The sequence below is a fragment of the Nansenia antarctica genome (assembly GCF_963989245.1).
Source record: "Nansenia antarctica genome assembly, chromosome: 5".
NCBI classification, from domain to species: Eukaryota; Metazoa; Chordata; class Actinopteri; order Argentiniformes; family Microstomatidae; genus Nansenia; species Nansenia antarctica.
In genome coordinates this window covers 19,352,023-19,377,708 of record NC_137690.1, presented here as the reverse complement: position 1 = coordinate 19,377,708, position 25,686 = coordinate 19,352,023, and the positions used below count along the sequence as shown (strand labels likewise).

The following is a 25,686-nucleotide window of genomic DNA, read 5'->3' as shown; positions in this document are numbered from 1 at the left end:
TCCACCTTGGTACACACCGAGTACCCCTTATAATATACTCCCCAGTCCACACCTCTGTTAAACACATGCAAATATGGACCAGATGAGGAAACGTAATAACACCCAGTGAAATGAGATGTAGATTCGAAGTAAATCGAACTCCATCCACCCACATGAGACTAGCATTCAGTGTTGTCCTCTGGATGTGGTGAGTGTATGCCCAGTCTTCAGCCTTCCCTCTCCAGTGAACCCACTTAAACCACAGGGGCTCAGGAGTGAAGAAATGGAAGAGTGTTGGCTATCTCAAAGCAGAGTGTTTCCCTCCCCTTTCTTTAGACTGTTCAGTGGGCGAGAGTGGCGTTGTGATGTGTTGCTACCTTCGTCCTTGGTTACAGGAGTTACTCAGTCGCTGGGTATTTGCATGCTCACTCCCGCACACTCGTTTACTGTTCTTTTCACACCTCCTATCCTTACTTTCTCTTCCTCCCACCCTCCTTTCCCACCAGTGGGTAACATAAGACAGAATCCACCCTCCTGACAGCTGAGATAAGGGGGTAAACTAAAATACAATGAACAGAGCTTACCTCGGATGCACTCTTCTTTCAGTTGCACTCACACCTTTGAGCTCAGAACCTAGGTAATCATACAGACACAACAGTACTTAATAATAGACATAAGGTCTTTAAGATTTAACTGTATTTTAAAATGCAAAAGCAGCCAACAACAAATTGATCTGGTCCAGGTCTTTAAATAAACCTCTAAGCTGTTTTACCAGTTTTTAGGTTGAGGGGTTTATAGAACGACAGTTCTCTTTTCTCTTTCACTCTTAACTTACAATTCTCCCTCCTTCTTGGCTTCCCAGTGGCAATAATGATTTCCGTCTCTTGCAGTAGACAGGAGATGAAGGATAATGGAATTTCTCTGTGTCAAAGGCCTGGGGTCGGCATTCATTGATGCTTAACCACAGCAACTGGCTGGGCCTAAAAACAAGACACTATGGCACCTTTCCTCAGTGAGCATTAAGTGTTTGTTCCGTTCCTGACCAGGTCTATCTTCCCTCTGTATGTAGCCTAACTCTGGTAATCAGCATCTTGTGTTTACTTAGCTCCGGTGGTGCAGGGTAACTCAGACTCTGTGAAAACAAACAGCACTTATAAAGTCAGGAGAGTACTAGGAGGACCAGTCCAGATTACTATCTATGAGCATCATATAGCCTTAATCCCTGTGATCTCATTAGGCCACTCTGCACCAACGTGTCATGAGCGCTTGTCTGTGTAAAATGCCAAGCACTTGTACAGTTCAAGCACGCACAGACACAGCTTGCACAGTTTGTTTGACGTCTTCCACTGTGATGATTTTGCCGTTTTCTGTATACAGCCCTCAGTGTCCTTGCGATACAGTAATGCAATGAAATTAATAGGGTATCATAACCATAGGCCGGCACCGTAAAGACAGAATTAGGCTATAAGAACATAACTTTATCGTGACCTCTGTCACAGTAAGGGGCAATGCCAACACCGATGACTTGCGTGGCAATATATCTAACTGTACATCTATTGATGACACGTTACAACAACACATCGTGACAGCTTCAAAGCAAGTTCACAAGCAGCTTGTAAAGTGTGAAACTGCAGGTGGTGCATACTGTAAACACCACAGTCGCAGCGCCGCAGCGATCCTGACGACATTGCCTAGCAACACAAACAGTTTACAGATTATCTGTCCACGGGTGCGTTCGTAAACTCGCTCTGGAAATCTGATCAGCACTTACGGAATGCCTCTTGTCCAATCAAATTACTTGGTCTCTTTGTGACGTTGAACCCAGTGTGCGCTCCGGCGCTCTCAGAACACATTTACGAACGTACCCTAACTAACGTTAGCCACCTTGAAGTCTCGCGGAGACTAACTAGTTATCTACCAGGCAGGCTGCCTTCCGTTCAATATGTTTTTTTAAAACATTTGAAAATCTGTATTAGTCATCTACTTATGACAGCTTTCTGTTATAACACTCACCCTTTTTGAAGCAAAATAGAATGTGCTCCGTGTCCGGTAAAGGACAGACTATCGTGTCCCGGGAGGCTTCTTCAAAGCATTGACAGAGCGCGTGTCATCAACGGTCTCCTCCTTCCGCTGTCTTTACGTGGGTCGGGTCGGCTCGTCTCATCCAGTGTCTGATCGCACTCCAACCAGTTGGAGGCCAAATTTGCTTTTAACCCTTTCATCCCTGATTGATTTTCAGCAAGCAGCCTTGAAATGAAAATCAAGGGTAACTGGTCACATGAATAATTTTGCATTGATAATATCCAAGATATTCAAAATTGGATGTGAACAAACAACATAATAACAATGCTGCACATGCATTATTGCATTATAGGCTACAGTATAAAAAGTGTCCGGTAATACCAATAGAGATAATTATTTACATTACAGTACAGTAATTACCTTAGCCTAATTACCAAGCCAAAACGGTGTAAGAACGATGAGTTTGAATACTGTGAATGGCATCTATGCATACAGACATAGTGGATCTAGCAGAGCTTCCAATAATGTGTTTGGAGTACTTTTGAGTAATTTTGAGAATATTCTGTAGCTAAGTGGTGTTTGTAACTTTGTTACTACCATGATAATCCAGCAAGGATTAGGAGAAATGTCTTTCTGGGTGTTGGCTTTGTGGTTATACTTCCATACACCATATTGTTCTAATTACACATCATCAAATGTGTTATACTGAATGCCAGTTGTATCGAATTAATGAATGAATTACTTATTTATCTTGTGTCATGCCCACTGGCGGACTCAGAGGGGGGGCAGGGGGGGCGACCGCCCCTCCTGGTGCCCCCACGGTTGAAAAACGTCAGGCGGCAAAAATGCCCCTTTGAGTGGCGAAAATTAGAGGATGTGCCCTATTGGTGCCCCTCCAATGGTCTAAACTTGACCATGTGCCCCCCACAGTTGAAAAACGTCACACTAAAGTGCCCTTTTGAGTGGCAAAATTAGAGGATGTGCCCTATTGGCTGCCCTTCCAATGGTCTAAACTTGACCATGTGCACTGATGGGGTCCCATGTTGTGCAGTAGGTGCCCTTGCCCTTCAAACAGCCTGAGTCCGCCACTGGTCATGCCACCATCGTGGGCATGGCCAAAACCATAAGGGATTGTTGTTATTATTATGTTAGGCTATATGAAATTTTGGATTTACGTGTACAGGGACTAAAAGGCTACAATCTTAGGTGGTCAATACATTGTCTTTTAGCATTCAGAACTGAGAAGAACTTACTATAATATATATAGATATTATCTGACATTGGCTTGGGCCAACCTATTAGTACTCACAACAGAGAGTCCTGTAGTGGTGGTGGCTGGGCTAATAAAAAACAAAGTGCAGTCCCTTACATTGCATTCAGCAGGAATACTCTCAGAGAAAAAGACTGAGTATGACATACAGTCATAAACATTGTAGTGTTTAAGTGTCAGCATGTAGATATTCCTCAAATAACAACATTCATTCTAGTATGATACAAGCTAAAAGTAGTTTATCCATACAGTCAGGAACATAGTAGAACTGATGGCAAGGACGGTGAAGAGGAAGAGAATATACCAGTAATGGAAAGGAAGAGGACATGAAGAGGCCAGACTGTGGGTGAAGGTTGCAGTGGAGATGGGCCTTGCCAGTGCTGAGAGACAAAGGCCTGGTTAAACACAACTAGAGGATTGTACGTAAATAGACTGGCAAGGCTCTGTTTACCAAGCGTTGGGCACAGTCAGCAATCAGGCATTTGCCCATCTGTCATCAGACACCTGACAGAATGCTGCCCTGTGTATGTGCAAACATGTTCTGAACAGTCATCTAAACCACAAATACCCTTGTAGGTGTGTGTACAGTTTAGATATACAGTGATGCTTGAAAGTATGTGAACACCTTGTGCAACCTTTTTTTTGTTTTTACCATGAAATCTTTATTTAATCATAACCAGTATTTTTTATCTTACATAATATGTTATATGTATAATACAGTAGCCTACAGGCCAAACGTTTTGACACACCTTCTCATTCAATGTGTTTCCTTTATTTTCATGACTATTTACATTGTAGATTCTCACTGAAGGCATCAAAACTATGAATGAACACATGTGGAATGATGAACAAAAACGTGTGAAATAACTCTTTGTCTTATATTTTAGATTCCTCAAAGTAGCCACCCTTTGCTTTTTTGTTGTTAATAAAATAAAATGTTTTTGTTGTTAATAAAATATATAATAATAATATTAAATATATAATAACATATTATTATTAACACATATTATATTTTATATTATTATTATATATTTTATTAACAACAAAAACATTTTATTTTATTAACAACAAAAAAGCAAAGGGTGGCTACTTTGAGGAATCTAAAATATAAGACATATTTAGAGTTATTTCACACTTTATTGTTAAATACATAATTCCTATGTGTTCATTCATAGTTTTGATGCCTTCAGTGAGAATCTACAATGTACCAAATAGTCATGAAAATAAAGGAAACGCATTGAATGAGAAGGTGTGTCCAAACTTTTGGCCTGTACTGTATATATATATTCCATATGTTGGTTTAGAGGGAATCATGCGTGTAGTAGGAAAACTAAATTATAAAGAAATTAGTCCAGGTGCAAAAATAAGTGAACCTCTTCAGTCAATAGCTTGTTACAACTCCATTAGCAGCAATAACTTGGAGTAAAGGTCTCGTATATCCACTAATCAGTCTCTGACATCTGTTTTGAGATATTTTTGCCCACTCCTTACAGAAGTGAGCCAATTGAGTGAGGTTTGAGGGGTGTCTGGCATAAACTGCCCACTTCAGGTCCTGCCACAGCATCTCAATTGGATTTAGGTCAGAATTTGACTTGACCAATCCAAAACACAAATCTTCTTTATCCTGAGCCATTCTTTGGTAGATTTGTTTGAATGCTTTTGGTCGTTGTCTTGTTGAAAGACCCCTTTTCAGCCCAGCTTTAGCTCCTTGACTGATGGTTCTGTTCGAAAATATCCTGGTATACCTCAAAATTCATGGTTCCAGAGGAGGAAAAGCAGCCTCAGATCATGACATTCGCACCACCATGCTTGACTGTTGGGATATGGTTCTTTTGGTGGTAGGCAGTGTTGGGTTTTCGCCAAACGTTGTGGATTTGATTGTGACCAAAAAGGTCAATTTTGGACTCATCTGTCCAGAGAATGGACTTCCAGAAACCTTCAGGCATGTCCAGATGGTTTTTTTGACAGCAGAGGCTTCTTCCTAGCAACCCTCCCACGAATGCCATTTTGATTCAGTGTTCTTCTTATTGTTGAATCATGCACAGTTACCTGAGATGCAGCAAGGGAGGTAGACCTTAGATCTGTATCAAAATGCTAACCCACTATTTCACATCAACAGCTATTACCATATCTGCTGGTGAGAACCACTGACTGTAGTGTGAGTGGCTGGCCAGAGTTAATTGGGGAGTAGTGGAATGTGATGATCGTTTGTAACAGAACTACTACTAATGACTATATTACCCAGTGTCTACACAGTGTCCGCACATCAATAAGCTGCCCTGATGTGTAGAGCACCAGCCCCAGGGCTGTCGACCAGTTCAATCAGATTGGAGTGATTATCATCTTAATGGCAACAGTCTTTAATTACTACACCAAGCATGAGGACGCAATACAATCTATAACAACTGAGGGAAATATAGCAATAGCACAGATTATTTTGTGTAGTTTACAGTGCTTTATTACATTACATCTGTGAAAGAACAGTTGTGCCATTTATTCAGCATCAGATCAATCATGATGGCAGTTTCATAAATGCTCAAGGACAGAACTTTCCAAATAGATGCACATTTGATGAATCACAACTGAAAGAAAAACAAATACTGAAATGAAAACAGCAGGACTGAGCCAGGTCATTACATTGTTGTTAGACTGCACTGCACCTTTTATGAGCACTCTCTGTCATCTTAGCAGGAAAATGTCATATCACCAAGTTTCTTTATGAATATAAATATGATTCATTGTGATGGGGACTTTTCAAGGTATATTTATACACCAAGGACACCCATACAGTATACCAGTGGAGGTTGTTGGAGGTAGAAATCAGAGGATGGACTCATTGTAATGCATGGAATGGAATGACGGATTGTATCAAACACTTATGGGACCATAACTGATTTAATGAGCCATTCACCGTTTAATACAATTTCTCATTACATTCCATGCATTACAATGAGCCCATCTTCCGATGTCTACATCCACCAGCCTCCTCTGCAGTATATACAGTATATGCATATCAGTGAGGGATACATGATGTGATAAAGATAATGGACTATGGTGTAGGACAGTGAGTGGGCACTCAAGGTTGCCAGAAGCATGGATTTCTGCGCCAATGTGACAGATGGAGGGAGTGGGTAAGGGCCACCGATGAACAAGTATTTCTTTGTGGTATTGTTTTGAGGTCAGATCACTCTGCATATCAATTATACTGGGGAGAATTAATGCACAAGTGAATTTGTGCACATCAGACTGGAGATATTACTTTAGCCCTTACTGTAACTTGGAGGTCTCAGAGGCAAATTGTCATTGCCTGGTTTATGATACAGCACTGCTTTTTAAACCACTTTTGTAAAGAAGTTGTACATATATCACCACAGACACACATATATGGAACATATGGAGCAAAACACAATCTCAGTTTGTCTGGCCCACTAAGGCTAGTGCTGCTGTCTTTTCCCTTATGACAGCCTCTGAATGTGGTACCTATTCCTGACAGACCGATGATATCATCAGCCTGACATGGTAGACTGCTCTGGCTGACAATGTTGTTGTGCAAAATATACTGTTGTTGCAAAACAAATGACACCACACAGAATGACACCAGCACAAAGAGGGAGGCATCATCCCTACGGTTTCTCAACTCCCTTCCAAACAAGTCAAACTCAATCACATGTTTTATGAGCATATGAAGTAGAATTTAAGTTTCAGCTGTACCAACTTGGACAAATCTGTGTATGATTTAGGGCTTAATAAAAAAACTAATCTCCTCTCATCTCTGAGACTAGATTTGGACATGCAGAGATTGTCTGCACTTATCTTTGTTCTGCTCTGCCATTCCAGGAGGGCACCGTGCTGTTGGTGTAATGCCTGATACCCAGCTGTTAATTCATACTGACAACAACCAGATATCTAGCCGACTAATGGCAGATGGGACTTGAATCCCAGCTTTATAAGATAAACTATGCCGTCTCTGAAGAGAGGTGGGGGAGGGATGGAAAGAGAATACAGCGATATAGGGAAAGAACGAAAGAGACAGAGAGAAACATGATGTAAAACTGTATGTGCTTGCCATTGATTATCCAAACAAAGTGTGACAGTGCAAAATATAATACTACACAACAACAGTTGCCTAACGTTCAGCTTGTGTTGACTAATAACACTAAACGCATGTTGACTGGGAGAGAAGAAGAAAGTGGTGTCTACATTGGCAGTACATAATTCATAAAAACCCCAAAAGAAATCTCTGCGTTACAGCTAACCTTTCTTGTTAAGTAGAATATTGTCTGGAAAGTCTCAAAAGGGGATACTATCTTCTCCTTAATCATGCTGCAGAGTGCTGGCTCTGGCTAGATAAAAGTAGTCCATTCAGACATGAAAATGGAATTCAAATCCTTACTTCTAGTGGAATATATGAAAACCCCAGAAGAGAGTGATATGATAAAGATACCCCTTTCAATTCATCAAAGGTCCCTCATACAAAGCAATGAAACAAAAATGAATAATGAATGGTATTTTGAGAATGTCATTCTGAACCAAACTACTTTGTCTTCACATAAAAGGGAAATACATATCATACTAAGAGGAGGAAAGGAAGGAAGAGAATCTGACCCAATTTAAGAGAAACATGATTGAGAATGACAGAAGCAGATAAAAAAAAAAAACATGTCCATTTTGTCCCTGGCTTTAACAGGATTGTTTTTATTCTCTGCATTGGCTGGCTATAATCTCTGTCTAAAATAACTCATATACTTTATGGCAGTAATATAGAGAGTAAGATATAGAAACTAATGAGGTAACCCTCTCCTTCTATAATGGTTGGATAGTGTATACAGGATAGTGTGAATATTCCTTTTACAGTATGGTCAGGTTGTCCAAACAGGAATGTGGTATATGTAGTTTGAGTAGAGTATGCCTTTTTCTTTCATCTTTTATGTCTTCTATTCTGATTCAGAGGCTTTGGTGCTTTGTTTTCCTGCTGGGACCATACTGAAATGTATGCACTCATTACAATGTAAGTCGCTTCGGATAAAAGTGTCAGCTAAATGGCATATAATATTATTATATTATATTATATTTTTCATGATTTCATTCACCTAAATGACATTAGGTGTTTAGTCATATGAAAAGCAGAATGAAATGTGTTCTGGATTAATGATATTTCTCATGAAAGAACATTCAATGATTATCTTTTCAAGTGTATTACTGAATGTCATTTTGCCACTAGACTAATGCTATTGTTCTATTCTACTGACAATAGAGCATGAAACAATTAACGTTTTGAGGAGGCTAGAGAACATTGTTGAGCGAAGTGAAATGCAGTCATTACAATTGAGTCAAGAGAAGGTCAGAGTACTTTACACGTTTAAATTGACAACATTTAACTAGAAAAGCAATTGATTTGGGTGCAATACTACCACCTACAGAATCCCAATTTAACCTCTGCATGCATTACATTGATAGAACCCTGTTGCAGCAGAGGTTGCCATCCTTGTTACACCTGCAATGTGACAGTAGGCCTTGTCTGCCCTCTAGTGGTAGGCACCTCAGCAGAATGTGGGGTATGACCAGAAGATTTGGCAAAGTGCTCAGTTTACACAGCTTCAGTAAAAATATAAATCAAAAACGACCATCCTCATTAGTAAGCTTTTAACATGTATTAATAAAAAGAGTCATGCTAGGTGTCATGACCCATAGTTTAAAACTAACTGTATGATCACAAGCCCATTTTGAGTGAAATTTGAAATGCGGTGATTCAGCTCAAAGAATCATAATCCCATTTTGGTTTTCTCGCAGTAATCCAATTTTTTTTCACAGGGATTGAAGTACTCAAACAAAGATAGATCATGAGAAACTGCTTCTGTCAACATGTCTTCTCCCAGAGATATACTGTAGTACAAATATTCATGTAATAACATTTCCATGTGCCAACATTCATGGGGTAATAGAATGTTCCATCCTGGACACTACACTACGTCATAAAAACAAACAAAAACGTAGTAATACATCAAACAAGCATGGAGAAAACCTGGACACATGAGTCACTGTACTATGAGTGACATCCACCCATGACATCCGGTGATGACCCTGCAGTTAGTTCATCAACTAACCAATCAGACAACATCATTCTGTTTACCTACTGTACTCCCACAGTGAAAAATCAACAAATGGGTTCTGTCACTGATCGACTTTGTTCCAGATGTTTTGGTAAACGTGTTGGCTGGGTCCCATTCGACACCGCTGGAGGATCTTTGGATCTTCTCACTCCAACAGGCCGGCTAGCGTGGTTCTACTGGGAGAGGGGAGATATGGCAGCCCTGGCGCTGCTCTGCCTGCTGTCAGCACTGCTGTCAGCACTGCCAGGCTCCACAGCACTAATGAGATCTCCATTGGAGGAGGTAGGTTGGAAAACACAGGATGAACAGCACTGTAGTTAGTGATTCCTCTGCTTGTGACATCTGTAAAGTACATTGACCCCTTCAACTTACTGCTGTTTATCGTCCTGCTGAAATCTGCTAGCTTTACAGAGGGACTCATAAGTCGCTGATATTTTTTTTTTACAGGATATCAGTATGATACATTTCAGAAGCATTGTTGTTTTTTCCTCAATATTGATTCTTGTTAAGTTAAGAAATCTGGTAAAGCATTACAGGCCAGGGCTGGATTAGTGAATCTTATCCTGGTGTTGCTGAAGGCCCCAAAAATGATCCCATCCTTTTGTCCCATCTCTAGCAATTTCTACACTCCCTGGATCACAAAGATATCACGGTGTCTTCTTTCAGTACTGTGTCTGCTGCCTCAGGTATGAGTGGATAATGATGATCATATACAGTGAGAGTCATAAACGGGTAATCACTGAGTTAACTGCGAACATGTGCTACATGCTTAGCTCTGTTTCTCTCCATATGGACAGGTAAGAGCAGGCGGTTGCGCCGGTCCCTTCTGATGCCTGAGGTCACCCACCTGGAGCTGCTGGTGGTGGTGGGGCCAGACGTGCAGCAGGTCCACAGACAGGACACGGAGAGATACATCCTCACCACCCTCAACATTGTGAGTGCCTGTGTGTGTGTGTGTGTGTGTGTGTGTGTGTGTCTGCGAGTGTGCGTGCGTGGATGCATGCATGCGTGCATTTGTGTTCTAATGATGACTAAAGGTGCTGTTTTCTCATCACAGGCTTCTGAGCTGCTGAGGGACATGACACTGGGAGCCAACATGAGAGTGCACCTGGTCCGCATGATCATCCTCTCAGAGCCAGAGGTCAGTCGTTGTCCACCCCACACTAATGAAACACCTGTGAGGGCAGGCCTGTCATAAGAGCTGACTGGGGGAACTAGAAGCACCACTCCCCCTCTCATTGCTCTGCTCTCTCTTTCAGCCAGAGATTGATATATCCCCCGACATCACTTCCTCTCTGAGGAGTGTGTGTGAGTGGGGCAGAAGGGTCAATCCCTCTAATGACACGGACCCTTTGCATGCCGACCTTCTGCTATACATCACAAGGTACTGTAGATGCTCCAAGAGAGTAATGGTAATGGTAATCTATTTGAAATAGGGGAATTATTTTTGATTGTAACTGGAATGCCTTTGCATTTAAACAGATATGATCTGGCCCTGCCCAATGGGAACAAGCAGGTCAGGGGTGTGGCCCAACTGGGTGGGGCTTGTTCCAGCGAGTGGAGTTGTGTGATCACAGAGGACACAGGCTTTGATCTGGGCATCACTATCGCTCACGAGATTGGCCACAGGTACAAAGCACAGAGCCAATAACATGACACGGGCACACAATTCTAATTTAGAGGACATACAATTAGGCACTCCTAATCCATCAGCAGCCCCACAAGAGATTGGAGACTGGTCAACCAAACCTCAGTTTCCATTCCCCCAGCTTTGGTATCAATCATGATGGAACAGGTAACACCTGCAGCAGCAGTGGCTTCATGATGGCCTCTGACGGTGGTTACAACAGTGTGGATTTGTCGTGGTCCCAGTGCAGCAGACGGCAGCTGCAGACATTCTTCAGGTGGGCCAACCTGTGCAGCTGTGGGAGAGTTACTATAGTACATGCTCTGTTCACTTAAATTGTGGGTTTGTCAACTGTCACACAGATAATAGGTGCTGTCAGTCATCAGTAGATTGCTGCTCAGCAGGTGTATAACGGTGAATAATGTCCATACATACAGAGATAATGTATCTTAATAAGCGGTGGGGATTATGTGAGGCTAAGCGAATGTGTCATGTCAATTTACTCCAGTGAAGGCAAGGCAGAGTGTGTGAAAGACCTGCCTGTGCTGGGAGGCTCTCTGCAAGACTGGAAGCCAGGCCTGTACTATGGAGTGGACGACCAGTGTCGTATAGCATTCGGTAGCACTGCCAGAGCCTGCACTTTCACCAATACTGACATGGTAAGACATGCCAGAGACTTCTCTCATGCTATTGTAACAATGATATTACACTGATGTGTCTTCTGTACTGGCTGGGTAAGGCTTTCACACACAGTGTCTGTCCTCCTTTCAGCCTGCGTGTCGTATTCTCTCCTGCCACATCACACCTGGTGACCAGACCTCCTGTAAACGCCTCCTGGTCCCTTTATTGGATGGGACAGAGTGTGCACCCAACCAGGTACAGCCTTCCTGCTTTAACAAATTATGCAGTCAAAATTATGAAAATAATAAATTACTTTTTTGTAATTGAACCAGGTGTAACATTGGTTACAGTTACTGTTGCTCGTGTTGTTTAATGAGGTGAAATTTGAGCAGTAGATTAGACCAGTGTTTGAACCCTCTCCCTCCAGTGGTGCCTGAAGGGGCGCTGTGTGTCCCCAGACCAGCTCAGCTCCTCCGTGGTGGTTCATGGCTCGTGGTCCAGTTGGTCTGAGTTCTCCCTCTGCTCACGCACATGTGGCGGGGGTGTGAGCTCCCGGACCAGGCAATGCAACAACCCAAGGTAACAGGCATTTCTCTGTTAGGCCCACATTACACAACACATGACTCCTCTCAGTTCCCCATGACTCATCATGAGTGACTAATCTCAGCCAATTTCTGCTTAATATGTTCAGCCTCAGTTCTTTACTATTCTTATCCATTTCGATTTGACCAAAAAGGTTAAACTCATTGTATTTCCAGGCCTGCGTTTGGAGGGAATGATTGCGAGGGCAGGGATACTGAGGCTGAACTTTGTCACCAGCAGGTAACATCCTACAGGCCATGTTTACAATGTGGCTCCATACAATAGGTCATGTTTACTACATGGACCATTGCAACACCATCCAACCTCACAGTATCAAGTAGTACAGCAAGTATGTGGGGACTGCATGTACTCATTAGGTTTGAGATAAGGTAATTATATGGCCAAAAGTATGTGGACAATGGAACATCACACCATATGCGCTTGTTGATCTCATTCCCAAACTATGGGCATTAATATGGAGTTGGTCCACCTTTTGCTGCTATATATAACAGCCTCTACTCTTCTGGGAAGGTTTCCACTAAATTTGGAACATGATTTGCTCCCATTCAGCCCCAACAGCATTACTGAGGTCAGGCACTGATGTTGGGCGAGAAGGCCTGGCTCGCAGTCAGCGTTCCAATTCATCTTAAAGGTGTTTGATGGGGTTGAGGTCAGGGCTCTGTGTGCAGGCCAGACAAGTTCTTCCACACCAAACTCAGCAAACCATGTCATTATGGACCTCGCTTTGTGTATGGGGGCATCATCATGCTGAAACAGAAAAGGACCTTCCCCAAACTTGGGGAAGCATACAATTCTCTAGAATCTCATTGTATGCTGTAGCATTAAGATTTCCCTCCACTGGAACTAAGGGGCCTAGCCCAAACCATGAAAAACAGCCCCAGACCATAATTGTGTCCACATACTTTTGGCACTAAATGTAGTGTAGCTTCCATCCAAATGATTGTTTTGATGGAAATCTATTAACTCATGTTCCCACCACACAAATCCTGCTGCCTGAATAGCCATGTGAGAGAACCCAGCTGGACTTCATGGCTGAGCAGTGCTCCCGGACAGACCCCCAGCCCCTCTACCTGTCCCACAGCAGTGCCTCCCTCTACACCTGGATCCCTGCTGTGGGATTTGTCACAGGTGGGCTTTGTTTTCCTGTCAATGGGTAGAGGGTTATATCATGTGATGAATATCTGAGCTAAGGTTGTACTGACTATAGTTCCCTGAATGAATTGTTCTGTCCCTGTCCACTGTATCTCCTTGACTGTCCCACAACCAGGGGATGAACAGTGCCGGTACATGTGCCAGTCCGAGGGAGACAACTTCATTGTGAGCCGTGGGTCTCAGTTTGTGGACGGAACTCGGTGTGAGCCAGACAGTCCAGCTCCCCTGGGCTCCACCAGTGCTTGTTTAGGAGGGAGGTGCCAGGTAAAGGCCTGCATACAGTCGATGCCATCATCAGAGTCACCACGCTAGACAATCAGATGACCTGAACTCACGCTAGACCTGAACTCATTGGCGAATGGCTTACCATCTGGCTCTGTCTCTCTCTGTGTCACCAGCTGTTTGGATGTGACGGTGCGTTGAATTCTGGGAAGATGGAGGATGTCTGTGGCGTGTGTCAGGGAGATGGCTCCTCCTGCAATCTCACCTCTCAGTCTTACAGTGGTGGTCAGGCCAGAGGTAACAGTGAAAACCACGCCACTCCTCATTCTGGGAGGCGTACCTTTCTATTTCCATTGCTCTTCTGCATACCCATCATTCAAATGTTTGTCATGTTTCCTTGATTATTAGAGTACATCACATTCCTGACCCTGCCAGTGAACGTCACCCAGGTCCATATTGTCAACAGGGCACCTGTCTTCACTCACCTGGGTGAGTTTAAGTGTCATCTGGGGTGACATTCAGTGCTTTTGAAAGGTAATCCCACACATTGGAAGAATAAGAAGAAGAGTTGTGTGTTCTCATCCATAGCTGTATTGATGGGGGATCAGTATGTTGTGTCTGGGAGTGGCAGCATAGCACTAAACATCACACACCCCTCACCTCTGGATGATGGGCGCCTGGTTTACCGTCTGTACCTGGCCCCTGACCAACTGCCTCTCATGGAAGAGCTGCTGCTGCCTGGACCTTTACAAAAAGAGACACACATACAGGTCAGCAGAGGGACATGACAATAGTAGAGAAGACATATTCAAAACAGAAATCTCATAAGAGGGGACCTACAGTGCAAGTGCACAATGCAGTACTGTGTTACATAAATGAAATGTAGAGTTCTTTCAAACCACCAGACTAAATACTGACAAAATCTATTTTGGACAGGTCTATCGAAAATATGGAAAAGAATACGGAGAGACAACCAATCCAAACATCACCTACAGTTTCTATAGATCTACACCTAATCATTCTGTTATAGAAACCAAACCCAGGGGCAAGTGGACTGTGTTCACAACACCATGCTCTGTCACCTGTGGCTCAGGTAGGAAGCCATACAATGGGTACAATTACTCAACATAACCCAAAACATGCAACCTATTTTATGAAATGTTTAAATGAAGCCTTTCTGAATTGCTGTAGCAGTTTAGAATCTTTGTGAGGATCTAGTTCAGGATTGAGGCCTTATGTCATTTTCTTATAGGCATTCAGAAATCAGTGTACATCTGTATGGATGGAGACACCAAGGAGCATTTGGAGGAGTTGTATTGTGAATCAGCTCTCCCACACCAACCTCAACACACAGCCTGTCAGCTCCCAGCTTGTCCCTCCAGGTTCAGTCTGCTCTCACTGCACACTGTAACACACACACAACACTGAACACTCTGGCCATATACTGATTGGTCAGTGTCCTGTGTTTTGTTTTCCAGCTGGGAGACAGGGGAGTTTGGGCCCTGCAGTGCCTCTTGTGGTGGTGGAGAGAGAGTGCGCCCTGTGAGATGTGTTCAGAGGCAAGGGACAGATATTCGACAGGTACCAGTTTCTGAATGTCCACCTGATTCAGCCCCAAACACAGTAGAGAAGTGCAACGTTCAACCCTGCCCTGCAAGGTGAGTCCTCACCACAACGCCTGCCCAAGTGACCAACATCAAAGGCTTTCTGAAATGTTAATTTGAACATAATTATATATATATATTAAAAAAATAATCGTGTGTGTGTGTGTGTGTGTGTGTGACACAGGTGGCATCTATCAGAACCTGGGGAGTGTTCAGCTGTGTGTGGACCAGGAGAGGCTAAACGCCCTGTATCGTGTGTACAGTCAGAAGACGGTCAGGATGCTGAGGTGGACCATAGCTTGTGTTTAGAGGTCAGACCTCCCGATCTGGTGCCCTGTGTGGTTGATGTCTGCCCTATCGGTTGGGAGTCTAAGGGAGAGGTACAACAGAGATAGCACATTTGACACTGTATAAACATCAGGTTCTGAGATAGAACACTGAAGAAGATGGAGCTCAGACATATTCTGATCTGTGTTTACCAGGTTCAACAGATCCTCAAGACATCATCTGGTATGATGCCACGCTCCAGACCACGCCCAGTGTATGTCTGGAGCCCTGTGATAGGCCAGTGCTCCAAGACCTGTGGGAATGGTAAGTGACAGCAGGACCTCCTGTTATTTATACTGACAATGTGTCACCCCTGGTCAACATAGGCCTTATACATCTGTAGGAACCCTGCAGGTGTGGTACTCCTGTGTGGACCACCAGACCAGACTTGGGGTGCTTGAGGTCCACTGTGATGGCTCCAGCAAACCAGAGCCACACTCAGGGTCCTGCAACACAGCCCCTTGCCCTCCCACGTGAGTCAATTGTTTTGGGATATGTGACTCAGCGAGTTAAATATGTAAGTAAAACTCAAATATGAGAGTAAAACTCAATGACTCTATTACGATCAAGGCAACATAACAGCAGGCTCATTCTCTCAAGCAGGTGGCACTATAAGCAGGGAGTTTGCAGTGTGACGTGTGGTGGAGGGGTGGCCAATAGGGTGCTGTACTGCTCTCTGGAGTCTGAGGGAGAGGAGGAGGTTGTAGACGATACAGAGTGTAGTACCATGACCAAACCTACGGCGGTGGTTACATGCAGCAGCAACAGCTGTCCAGCAAGGTAAAACACAGACACAGACAGACACAGACACAGATACAGACAGTCTGGTAAACAATAGGACAATCCCAAAATGGATTATAGAGCATCTCACTGTGTAAATGTCACCCCAGGTGGAGAGTGCTGAGCACAGGGCCCTGTTCTGTGTCCTGTAACCTGGGGGTGGCTCAGAGGCAGGTGAGCTGTGTCCAGTTTACCCATGGGAGGGAGAGTGAGGTCCCTGAGGAGAGGTGCATTGCCATTAAACCAGCCACCACAGTGCCCTGTCTGGTGCGAGTGTGTACCTTCAGATGGGAGGTGCAGCCATGGAGCCAGGTACAATGAACAGTGCACACCACTCAGCATCATGAGCAGCACATTCCACCTTCAAAGAATGGCTTGTCCACATGATTTGCTGTTGGGTAATATCAACATAAAGTGCATTCTGCCAAAGTTTTGCAATGTTGGCCGTTGACTATGTTAAATATTATGCTATATTTATATGGAGCAGATGTATTGTTGATCAACCGGCTGTATGTTCCCCCAGTGTTCAGTGCCCTGTGGGTATGGGATCCAGTCCAGAGCTGTGTCCTGCAAGGGACCCTCTAATCCTGAGCCAATTAGCCCCCAGCTCTGCATGCACATGCCCAAGCCCATCACCATCCAGGGCTGCCATATGGGCGAGTGCAGGGTCCCACAGCAGCCCACTTCTCACACCCACACCCGCACACAGAGCTGGGGCCACACAGCCAGCCCCCAGGGGTTGGATGTCACCCCCACTACAGAGCAGCCCCTGTTGTCTCCAACTCTCAGCCAGACAGAGACACCACACCACCGCAAAGCCCCACTGACCCCCAGTCCAACAGAGCTGACCATCCCTCAGACAACCAACACAACCATGCCCACCTCAACTCCTAAAACCAGTTAGGTGGCAGAATACTTCCATTATCTTTCATGAAATAAAAGAGTTGAGAAGGTCAAGCATAGAAAGAAATCTACCTGCTGGATGCAATGATATTATTCTGTGTGTTCCTTTCTCCAGGTGTGTGTGGACAGCTTCTGCTGGAGAAGTCAGGCACATTGGATCTGAGACATGTGACAGGTCGCTGCATCCTGTCCATAGGTCGACCTCTAGATGAGGTCATTCACATTAAAGTGGAATCCAGCACTTTAAGCTGTAAGAAAAGTGAGTAATACACACCACAATCCATACAGTATATCACATCATCAAATGACTACTTACTGTACATAATCCCATACATCATAATTGTGTGTGTGTGTGTGTGTGTGTGTATGTGTGTGTGTGTATGTGTGTGTAGAGGAGTATGTGGCGTTCTATGACAGGCTCGTATTGATCAGGAAATGTGATCAGGTGGAGGGCACCGAACTGACCTCCCGGACCAACGTCCTTCTGGTGCGGCAGAATGTCCAAACACCTGGCAATGGGGTTATGCTCACTTACAACAGTCAGCAGAACAGCAAGAAGAGTCACCACCAGGGTATGAACTGAGGTGCTAAGGCGTGTCAGAGAGGATCTGGGGTTTTAAGTTGTTTCTTTGTCACTTTTTTTTTGGTCACAAGGAACATAAAAGAATAACATTTGAATAACAACCATTTGTATATTGCCTACAGCACCATAAGATATACTTCTTATCTGTTGCTCCCCAAGACTGTGATGTCCAGCTGTTTGCTCCCAGTGGGGTCTTTGAGAATCCAATGAGGACGTCAGTCTCGGGCAGTCACACGTGTCGAGTCCTCATCAACGCCCCACCGGCAGTTAAGATCAGGATCCAGGCACTAAACATAGGACCTGTGATCAACAGCACCACCTACATCATGGTGAGGGGAGAGGGAGGATCTCTGGCATGCATGTTACACTCTTGCAGTCACAGTCTAGTCCCTGACAGTTTCTAAAAACGTACTGCATGTTTATAGGATATTGTATGAGTCCGGAATATCTGTGAAAACTCTTATGTCTGTTACACCATCTACTGTATGTTAGATCCGGGATGCAGATGTCTTGAAGACCAACGTGTTCAAGGGCCAACAGCTTTTCCTTTGGCAGTCATCTGGGAACATGGCAGAGCTAGAATTCCATGGCGAGTACCTGCATACCAAGGGGAGCTTCAAAGCTGAATATACCTTTATAAAGCCTTGATGTGTATTTCTCCTTTCTATTATCGTACAGTATTTAACACACAAGAATTCAGGCAGTTACTAGAGAAAGGTTTGTGTATATGGTTTTCCTGGGTTTAATCATTATTGTTTTGTAACACAAAAATAAATATTCAATGTTTAAAAAGTATGTGATAGCCTGTTTTTTGTGTTTTCTTGTCAGTCGTGTAGAAGACAATTAGAAATTCTTGCTGTTTTCCAACTTGTGAGTCATCCACAAAAGACAGCAGGCCTGGATCCTTCATTCAGTGGTTATAACTCTATAATATTGTATACTTATGTTCTAAACATATACAGTATCTTTTTGTAACAATTTCAAACATGCAGTATCCATGTGCAAGTAAACATTGAATAAACTGAATAAACACAGTCATCAAATCCCCACACCTTAAACATACATTTTAAGACAGCACCAACATACTGTCTACATACTAGAGACAACTTTAAAACAAATCTTAAAATTGTAAAAATGGCATACAACTTTCTACAGCAGTTACCCATGGACCAAACAAAGGTTACATCAACATCAACAACAACATTACATTCAACATTACATTGCATCCCTATTGTGATTGAGTGGATCGACATTTGATATAAGGTTGATAGGCACTTTTTATGGAAATTCAACAACCCATATCAATATTTAAAAAGTGAAAGGTGTTCCAATATCATCAGATCTTACTTGCTTTTCACAGTGAAGGCAGAGTTACAGTATGGTCTTACAGGACCACCCAGTGACCCTTTACTCATGGCTACAAGTCTCACCTAAGGCCCAGACGTTTCCCAAGGCCCACTTCAGTGCCATGTGCTTCTCCTCTCTCTCCATGTTAAAACACTACATATACTGAACCAGGGTGGGTTTCCACTAGGGTTGGGCGGTAATACCGTACACCATGGTATTTGGAAATAGCAACGGTGTCAATACCAATACCGCCATAAAGAATTATCTGCTGCGCAATGTGCATAATAAAACGCCTTAAGAGTGTTTGTACAGCACCACTGTCTGACGCTATTGAAAGTGATGACAGAACTTTTTGTTAAAAATATAATTTGTCAAATAAATAACCTGTAAAAAAATACTATTTAGAAGCGATCATAATTGCGTGCCACGTGACCACTTCTGCTCAGAAGAAGGATATACAATACAGGCTGTTTGCTGTAGCATGCTCTGTGCTTTGTACTTGGGTGAGTGTTGACAGTGTTACCCATACATAGTCTCATTACGAACCAAAATGATTTTTTTGTGCTGTTTTTATTTATTTATTTACTTACATTTTTCATTAATAAAGCACTGCTCGTGGAAGGTGTTCAAGCAGGTTTGCGAAAAGGCTAGGGCTTTGGTCCACCAATTACATTTGGGGACAGTTTAGCGGTATCAACAAATGGATACTGGCCCAACCCTAGTTTCCACCACTACCTCCAGCACATGTTCAGTCCCACACAGCCCCATGGAGAACACCATGTCTCCTTCCTGTGGCTCCTCACTGGCTGGCCTTAGCCGTCTCCTCCAACAAAGCTCTAATGTCCAACAGTGCACCCTCTACAGCACGGGAAAACTTGGTAGCGTTGGTCTCTTCACAGCTGTTGAAGGCTGTGATGGCGATGTTGATGTGCTCTGCCATGGGGTTGTAACACACCCCGTATCCATCTGGCACCATTGGACCGAAGCACATGACACAGTCTGTCTTGGCACCAGCCTAGAGCAGAGGCATGGTTAAACAATAACGTTAGGTATTAGCATGGCCTTCATGAACATTTTCCAACAATATCATATCTGTGATTAAAAGAAGCTTAATTGAAGTGCTATGAATGATCTTGAATATGAAAAATATTGGTGAATTTCACCCTTTTGTGCATTGTATTTGACTTGGATAATTTGACTCATTATATAAAACCTCTGCATACCTGGCTTGTTGAGAGATTGTAATGACAGGCCACAGCATAGGCTGTATCCATGAATATTCCTGGCATTGATGTCAGATCAATAATTCCCTGCAGTTTCAGCCCGAGGAGATGTCTGTCTATGGCCTGGCCATGAATCGCCTGCAGAGAAACAGTTCATATAGACAAGAGAGGAAAATGAGCATTGTAGTGGGTGGAGAAATGCAACATTAAGTTCAGGTTTGCATCAGATAGTGTACTGATAATGAACTCCAAGCCTCACCTTGTAAGTGTTGTCTCTGTGGGTTTCACAAGCCTTCTCCAACAGAGCCACCTTCTCTGTGTTCTGTCAGCATATGGGAAAAATGCATACACATGAATTTACTGTCCTGGGCTACTGTATATTTACTGTAAACATCCAGACAAGACAAGACATGACTGACTGGTTTGGCTGGGTCTTCCATAGCCTGGACAAATCTGAATGACTCAGTGGTGGTGGAGCGGATAGTGTCTGTTCGACCAAATTTGAACATTCTCAAAGAAGCACTCTCATAGGTGCTACAGCAGACATGATACATCCTGAAATTCAAAACAAAACTATTAGTCGACGATTATGTATCTCAAGTGCAGTATGGCAAATAGAAAGTTCAAACACAAACCTGAAGTAGGCAAGCTGAAGGGCCATTTGTATAAATGCATCTGGACTCAGCTTGTATTCCTTGGGAACATTTTTCCCAAAGTGAGTGAAATTTAGCACTCTCACGTCCAAGTCGTGCACCATTCTGGTGTATGAAAGAGAGCCAAAGTGTGAGACATACTTCAAAACTACAGTTGAACTGATACTGGGGGGAAAAGTGACATCCACTTTACCTACATGTTCATATTCTGCTTGGCCTTCTCAATGTCCTTCTTGACCTCAGGTGTGATATTGAAGCGCAGTTTCAGAGGCATGGTCAGAGGGATCATGGGAGAGCGTACCATCTCACTCTTCCTCCTGTTAAAAATAAACTAAAAAAGATAAAGGGTCCCGTTCCAAAAGCTCCAAACAGGAGTAAACACATTCAAATGGAAGAGGTACTATCTGAGCATGACAAAATGTAAAGCTCTTTAAGGATTCCCATTTCAACAAGTTTGCTCCTACTTATAGGAGATAAATAAGTAGGATAAACCAAAAACTGTTTGAAAATAGTCATAGCAACCGGTACCCACTCAATCAATAAGTAGTGAAATCAATCCAGTAGTGACTTACATGTACTGAACCACATGATCCACCAGAAACACAATTGGCGGGCCTTCAGCAGGGGCATGCTCATACACCAGACCACATGACCCATCTTCACCAATAATAAACTGAGGATGGCAAAATGCAGTATGCAATAAAACACAGAAGAGTCCTTTGTTAATATTATCACCATCATCACTATCAAAATCTCTGGTAGAATGCAAGACTCAGATTTTATAGTTGTAGAGCTCACCTGCAATGTTTTATCAAACCAGCGGTTGCCACTGTTCCAGCGAGTCCCTCCGCCATGGAGCATCTGGGCAGCCACCCGACTCTGGAACAGCTCATCAGACACACGTGGCATCGGTGCATCGAGACACACTGTGAAGATACTCTTCTGGATGGCACGCACAGACTCCTTATTTATTTTGTCTGGTGGAAGAGAACAATGGAATGAGTAACCGATGCGATCATAGTGATATCATAGTGACTCTCCTTACCACTTAAAAGCTGTTTTTCCCGAGTAGTGGGACCTGTTCCTTCTCAAATTGCGGCAAAGAGCCAAGGTTATGGCTAAATACAAGCTTTTTGGGGGGTTTTGTACTATACTGAATGCTCCCCAAACCCCAGTTGACCGTGTCGTTCTGGTTTCCCCCCTCCACCACTGGACTCACCCTTGATGAGGTTGTTGTAGGCCTTTCCCCAGGTGTTGCGGTGCTGGGAGGTCAGGATGCCGATGGGCTCCTTGTTCGTCTGCAGGGAGGAGTTCCAGATCTTCTCTAGCTGCATGTAGATCTGATCCACTGTCAGTGGGGAGCCATCACTGTTATACACATCCAGGACAAAGAACTGAAGAGAGGGAGAAGACATAATACAGTATCAGAGTGCTGTAGCAGCGGAGGCTGGTGGAGGTTGATATCGGAGGACCGGTTCATTCTAATGCATGGAACGGAATGGGGGATGGTATCAAACATGTGTTTGAAAGATCCCTTGTTCCATTCCATGTGTTATAAGGAGATTATTGTCCTCCTCAGTCAGGTGGCCGGAAATGACATTGATCACTCAGAGAGAAGGTTGAATCGTTATCATTGATTTATGCATATCTGGGTTACATTCTCTTGTACAGATGTTTCCAAGGCAGCACGCTCTGTTATAAGGTCCAAGCTTGGCTGCGGCGCAGTGAGCGACACTAAGTACTGATGGAAGTTACACCTTATATACTTGTTCACAGAGAGAGAATAGCTTTACATCTGTCCATTGTAACTTACAATACTAACATTGGCTCCCATACATGACTCTATCCTGTCCATGCTGTTCAGCTCTGCTGACCACTGCTGGCCTCTAGGCAAGGCTCCTATATCTTTAGAGTTAAACTGGTCTCACTGTTACTTGATATGGTATGTGGCTGCTCCTAAATGTCTTGTTTTGTTTACTCCTTGGTGACTGAGAGTGGCCACCATTTAAAGTATGTTTAAGATTAAACGATGATTATTGCAATATTTGATAAGCACACAAAAACACCTCATATCACCATGCTTTACAATGAACCCGTTCTCCAATTTCTACCTCCACCAACCTCCCCTATGCTGTCGGTTATAGTCTAATAAGGGGACATCTTTCCTCAATGTGTTGTGGTAATATTGGGATGTATCAAGGAGAAGCAAAACAATAGCGCCCTCTAGTGTACCTGGAAGTTGTGTACCACTGTGATGTGAGTGGGGGACATTTTCCCGATGGCATGGTTAACTACAGTATCTTTCTTTGGTCCAGGGATGCGACAGGAGGACAGGACTTGGAAGTACTGGTCCATGCACAGTGGCTTCCCCCCCAAATACTCGATCGGCAAGGTCTCACTGTGACACAGTATTGGGGCAGCAAACATAATGCTTGAAATCTATAAACACCATTCATTAAGATAATAGTAATGTATAAATACCTTGTCAAGAGATTACAAGAGATTATGTTTTAATATATTAATCATACCAATAATTTCCTCCATCATCAAGCATGCTCACCTGTCAATCATCTGTTTGAAGTCCATAACCCCTGCAATCAATTTTGCAGCAAACCTGGGCAAAATATATTGGTGCATTACTAATGATTCCTTGTATAGGTTTTATTCATCCAACTTTAAATAAACCATGGGACTTAAAACACATTACTGCTGAACAACACCATGGTATCATGTTTTCTTTGTTAAATATGTATTTAATGTTTTCAAAATATATGTTATGTTTCTAAATATTATTATAATTCATGTAGAGGAGCATTGTTGAATAGCTGACTTTTTATATCATGTAAAATAAAATGTTTTGTCACTTATCGCACAGTTGTAATAGACAAGTGAATTGTTTTGGGATCTTGTTTCCTGTGTCCACCATGGGTCACAGTGGTCAAAAAAAGCTGACCAATGCTACAAGCAGCCGATGCTTAAAATAGCCACTATGAAGAGGGAAGTCTATATAAAGGTCGGTCTGAAACTCAAGCAATGTAATTCTATAATGTAGGTTCACATGAGCTGTGATATACCACAAGACGAATTCAATCACTTTTCCACAAACTTGCTTTGAAAAAGCATTATAAAAGTGTGCTTTTCACTGATATGTTTGGCTGTATGACAGACTTTTCATTGGGGATGGGCGGGGCTCCATAAAAATAAATCTCACATAACAATGGCTGGTTTTAGTCTCTAAGCCTACTGTGGCCTCACACTATTATGTTCCTCACCTCATCTGTCCTTGGCGATCTTGGAAGTGCATACGGGGAAGGACCACCCCGGGGCTGCTATAGACCGCCACAGGCATACGGGAATCCAGATAGGCTGACTGCATCCACCATTCTGTGAGCTACACATAAACATCCAACAGCCATGAAGATACTTTAGACCACATTAGATATCACACCATTTCCAGTGAGCTCATCGGTAGTCTTTGCCAGGGACATTGATATTTCAAGCAAATCTCCAGACATACTATAATTCTAAATGTGGAAAAAACAAACCTAACAAAGCTTACATACACAAATGTAAAAATATTATTTTGCATAATATAACACAAGTATTGTACCCCCTCCAATCAACCTAGTTTTTATGCAGTCAGCTACTATATCATATCTGCACTAGGGGATTAATACATACTTAATTCACTCTCTATGGGCCGTGCTCTTCCTATGCACCATGCTGTATGTGACCAGTTGTGACACACTATGTACCCAGTTGTCTGTCTTGCGGGCCCTGCGTTCCAGGCCGTTCTGCAGCCTGTCTCCCACCCCTCCAGGCCTGACGAACTCTTCCACCAGCTGGCGTGTGTGTTCCAGCTCCTCCTCACTGATGATGGGGTCCAGCATGGCCAAGAAGCGCTCCATTGTCTGCTTCAAAGGTGGCACGGGCAGCTTGGGCAAGTCCTCCTGCTTCAGATGCACCACTGACCTCTCTGTGATCTTAGTCACTGACACCGGCTTGGCCAGTCGAGAGGGCTTCCCTAAGCCTGGCCTTAGCTGGAGGACACAGTACACAGTAGAGTATGTTCGCTGTTTTGATGAGGAAATTACTGACAATACTATGAAATCAAACGATTGTATACTTTCTATGGTTGTTTTAATGCATCTACAGTAGAACACTGATATTTAGACACAATACTATAAATGATGGAATATTAGTATTTAGAGGGGATAATCCTTTTGAAATATAAATCACTAACTACACACCTGATTTACAAGCTACCTGACAAGTGCAACTGTCAACACTTCATGATAGATAGGATTACAGTGTAATAGAAACCAAAACATAATAACACAGAGGGTCTATTTAGGTTTATAAATTATTCATGTGGAAAATGCGATCAGTTTAATATTTTTAATTATGTTGCACAAACCCCTATGTATTCAGGTCAGTGTTAGAGCACTGTGTATGTATGGCCTACTGTAACTTGTAACCTGCACAGTAACTTGAAACCAAAACAAGTTTGTCAAATTTAGTATGTTGCTGGGTCCGCTTGTTTGTTTGGACTGTGTTTGGCATTGAGTTCTCTGAAGGTTGTAATATAAATAGACAGTGTGGCAACACAATGCGTGAGCCATGGGCATGGGTGGGCTCAGCCCCCCCAAACGTGCGTCTT

At 43.2% G+C, this 25,686-nt stretch overlaps 2 protein-coding genes across 2 annotated transcripts in view; one reads left to right on the top strand and one right to left on the bottom strand.

The window, feature by feature from the left end:
- The first annotated feature begins 9,476 nt into the window (after window positions 1–9,476).
- adamts13 (ADAM metallopeptidase with thrombospondin type 1 motif, 13) lies at window positions 9,477–18,598 on the top strand. Its single transcript, XM_080532006.1, has 29 exons — window positions 9,477–9,663; window positions 9,998–10,067; window positions 10,179–10,315; window positions 10,439–10,522; window positions 10,641–10,765; window positions 10,864–11,010; window positions 11,151–11,285; window positions 11,517–11,667; window positions 11,780–11,884; window positions 12,057–12,208; window positions 12,388–12,451; window positions 13,234–13,360; window positions 13,500–13,648; window positions 13,783–13,903; window positions 14,015–14,095; window positions 14,195–14,376; window positions 14,543–14,699; window positions 14,859–14,988; window positions 15,085–15,264; window positions 15,395–15,590; window positions 15,693–15,801; window positions 15,881–16,010; window positions 16,141–16,317; window positions 16,428–16,629; window positions 16,841–17,216; window positions 17,336–17,479; window positions 17,613–17,792; window positions 17,963–18,132; window positions 18,296–18,598. The coding sequence occupies exons 1-29, from the start codon at window positions 9,574–9,576 to the stop codon at window positions 18,449–18,451; spliced, it is 4,227 nt and encodes a 1,408-aa protein (XP_080388132.1). The 5' UTR covers window positions 9,477–9,573; the 3' UTR covers window positions 18,452–18,598.
- A 1,351-nt stretch (window positions 18,599–19,949) lies between these two features.
- The window catches only part of LOC308158423 (carnitine O-acetyltransferase-like), a gene marked incomplete at its 3' end in the record, with an annotated part of 6,336 nt that continues 599 nt past the window's right edge, over window positions 19,950–25,686 (bottom strand). Inside the window, exons 2-14 of the mRNA XM_080532010.1 lie at window positions 24,782–25,066; window positions 24,299–24,417; window positions 23,587–23,640; window positions 23,259–23,424; window positions 22,246–22,420; window positions 21,825–22,003; window positions 21,599–21,699; window positions 21,224–21,343; window positions 21,009–21,131; window positions 20,793–20,928; window positions 20,633–20,695; window positions 20,374–20,511; window positions 19,950–20,165 (exon numbers count right to left, since the gene is read on the bottom strand). Coding sequence (XP_080388136.1) covers window positions 19,950–20,165; window positions 20,374–20,511; window positions 20,633–20,695; window positions 20,793–20,928; window positions 21,009–21,131; window positions 21,224–21,343; window positions 21,599–21,699; window positions 21,825–22,003; window positions 22,246–22,420; window positions 23,259–23,424; window positions 23,587–23,640; window positions 24,299–24,417; window positions 24,782–25,066 — 1,875 coding nt within the window. The remainder of the gene's footprint in view (window positions 20,166–20,373; window positions 20,512–20,632; window positions 20,696–20,792; window positions 20,929–21,008; window positions 21,132–21,223; window positions 21,344–21,598; window positions 21,700–21,824; window positions 22,004–22,245; window positions 22,421–23,258; window positions 23,425–23,586; window positions 23,641–24,298; window positions 24,418–24,781; window positions 25,067–25,686) is intronic.

Bases quoted from the DNA above. Each gene is read 5' to 3' on its own strand.
- adamts13 (XM_080532006.1), top strand. From the start codon at position 9,574: ATGGCAGCCCTGGCGCTGCTCTGCCTGCTGTCAGCACTGCTGTCAGCA. The intron at 12,209-12,387 runs GTAACAGGCATT...TTGTATTTCCAG, and splicing joins AGGCAATGCAACAACCCAAG to GCCTGCGTTTGGAGGGAATG. The intron at 12,452-13,233 runs GTAACATCCTAC...CTGCCTGAATAG, and splicing joins CTGAACTTTGTCACCAGCAG to CCATGTGAGAGAACCCAGCT.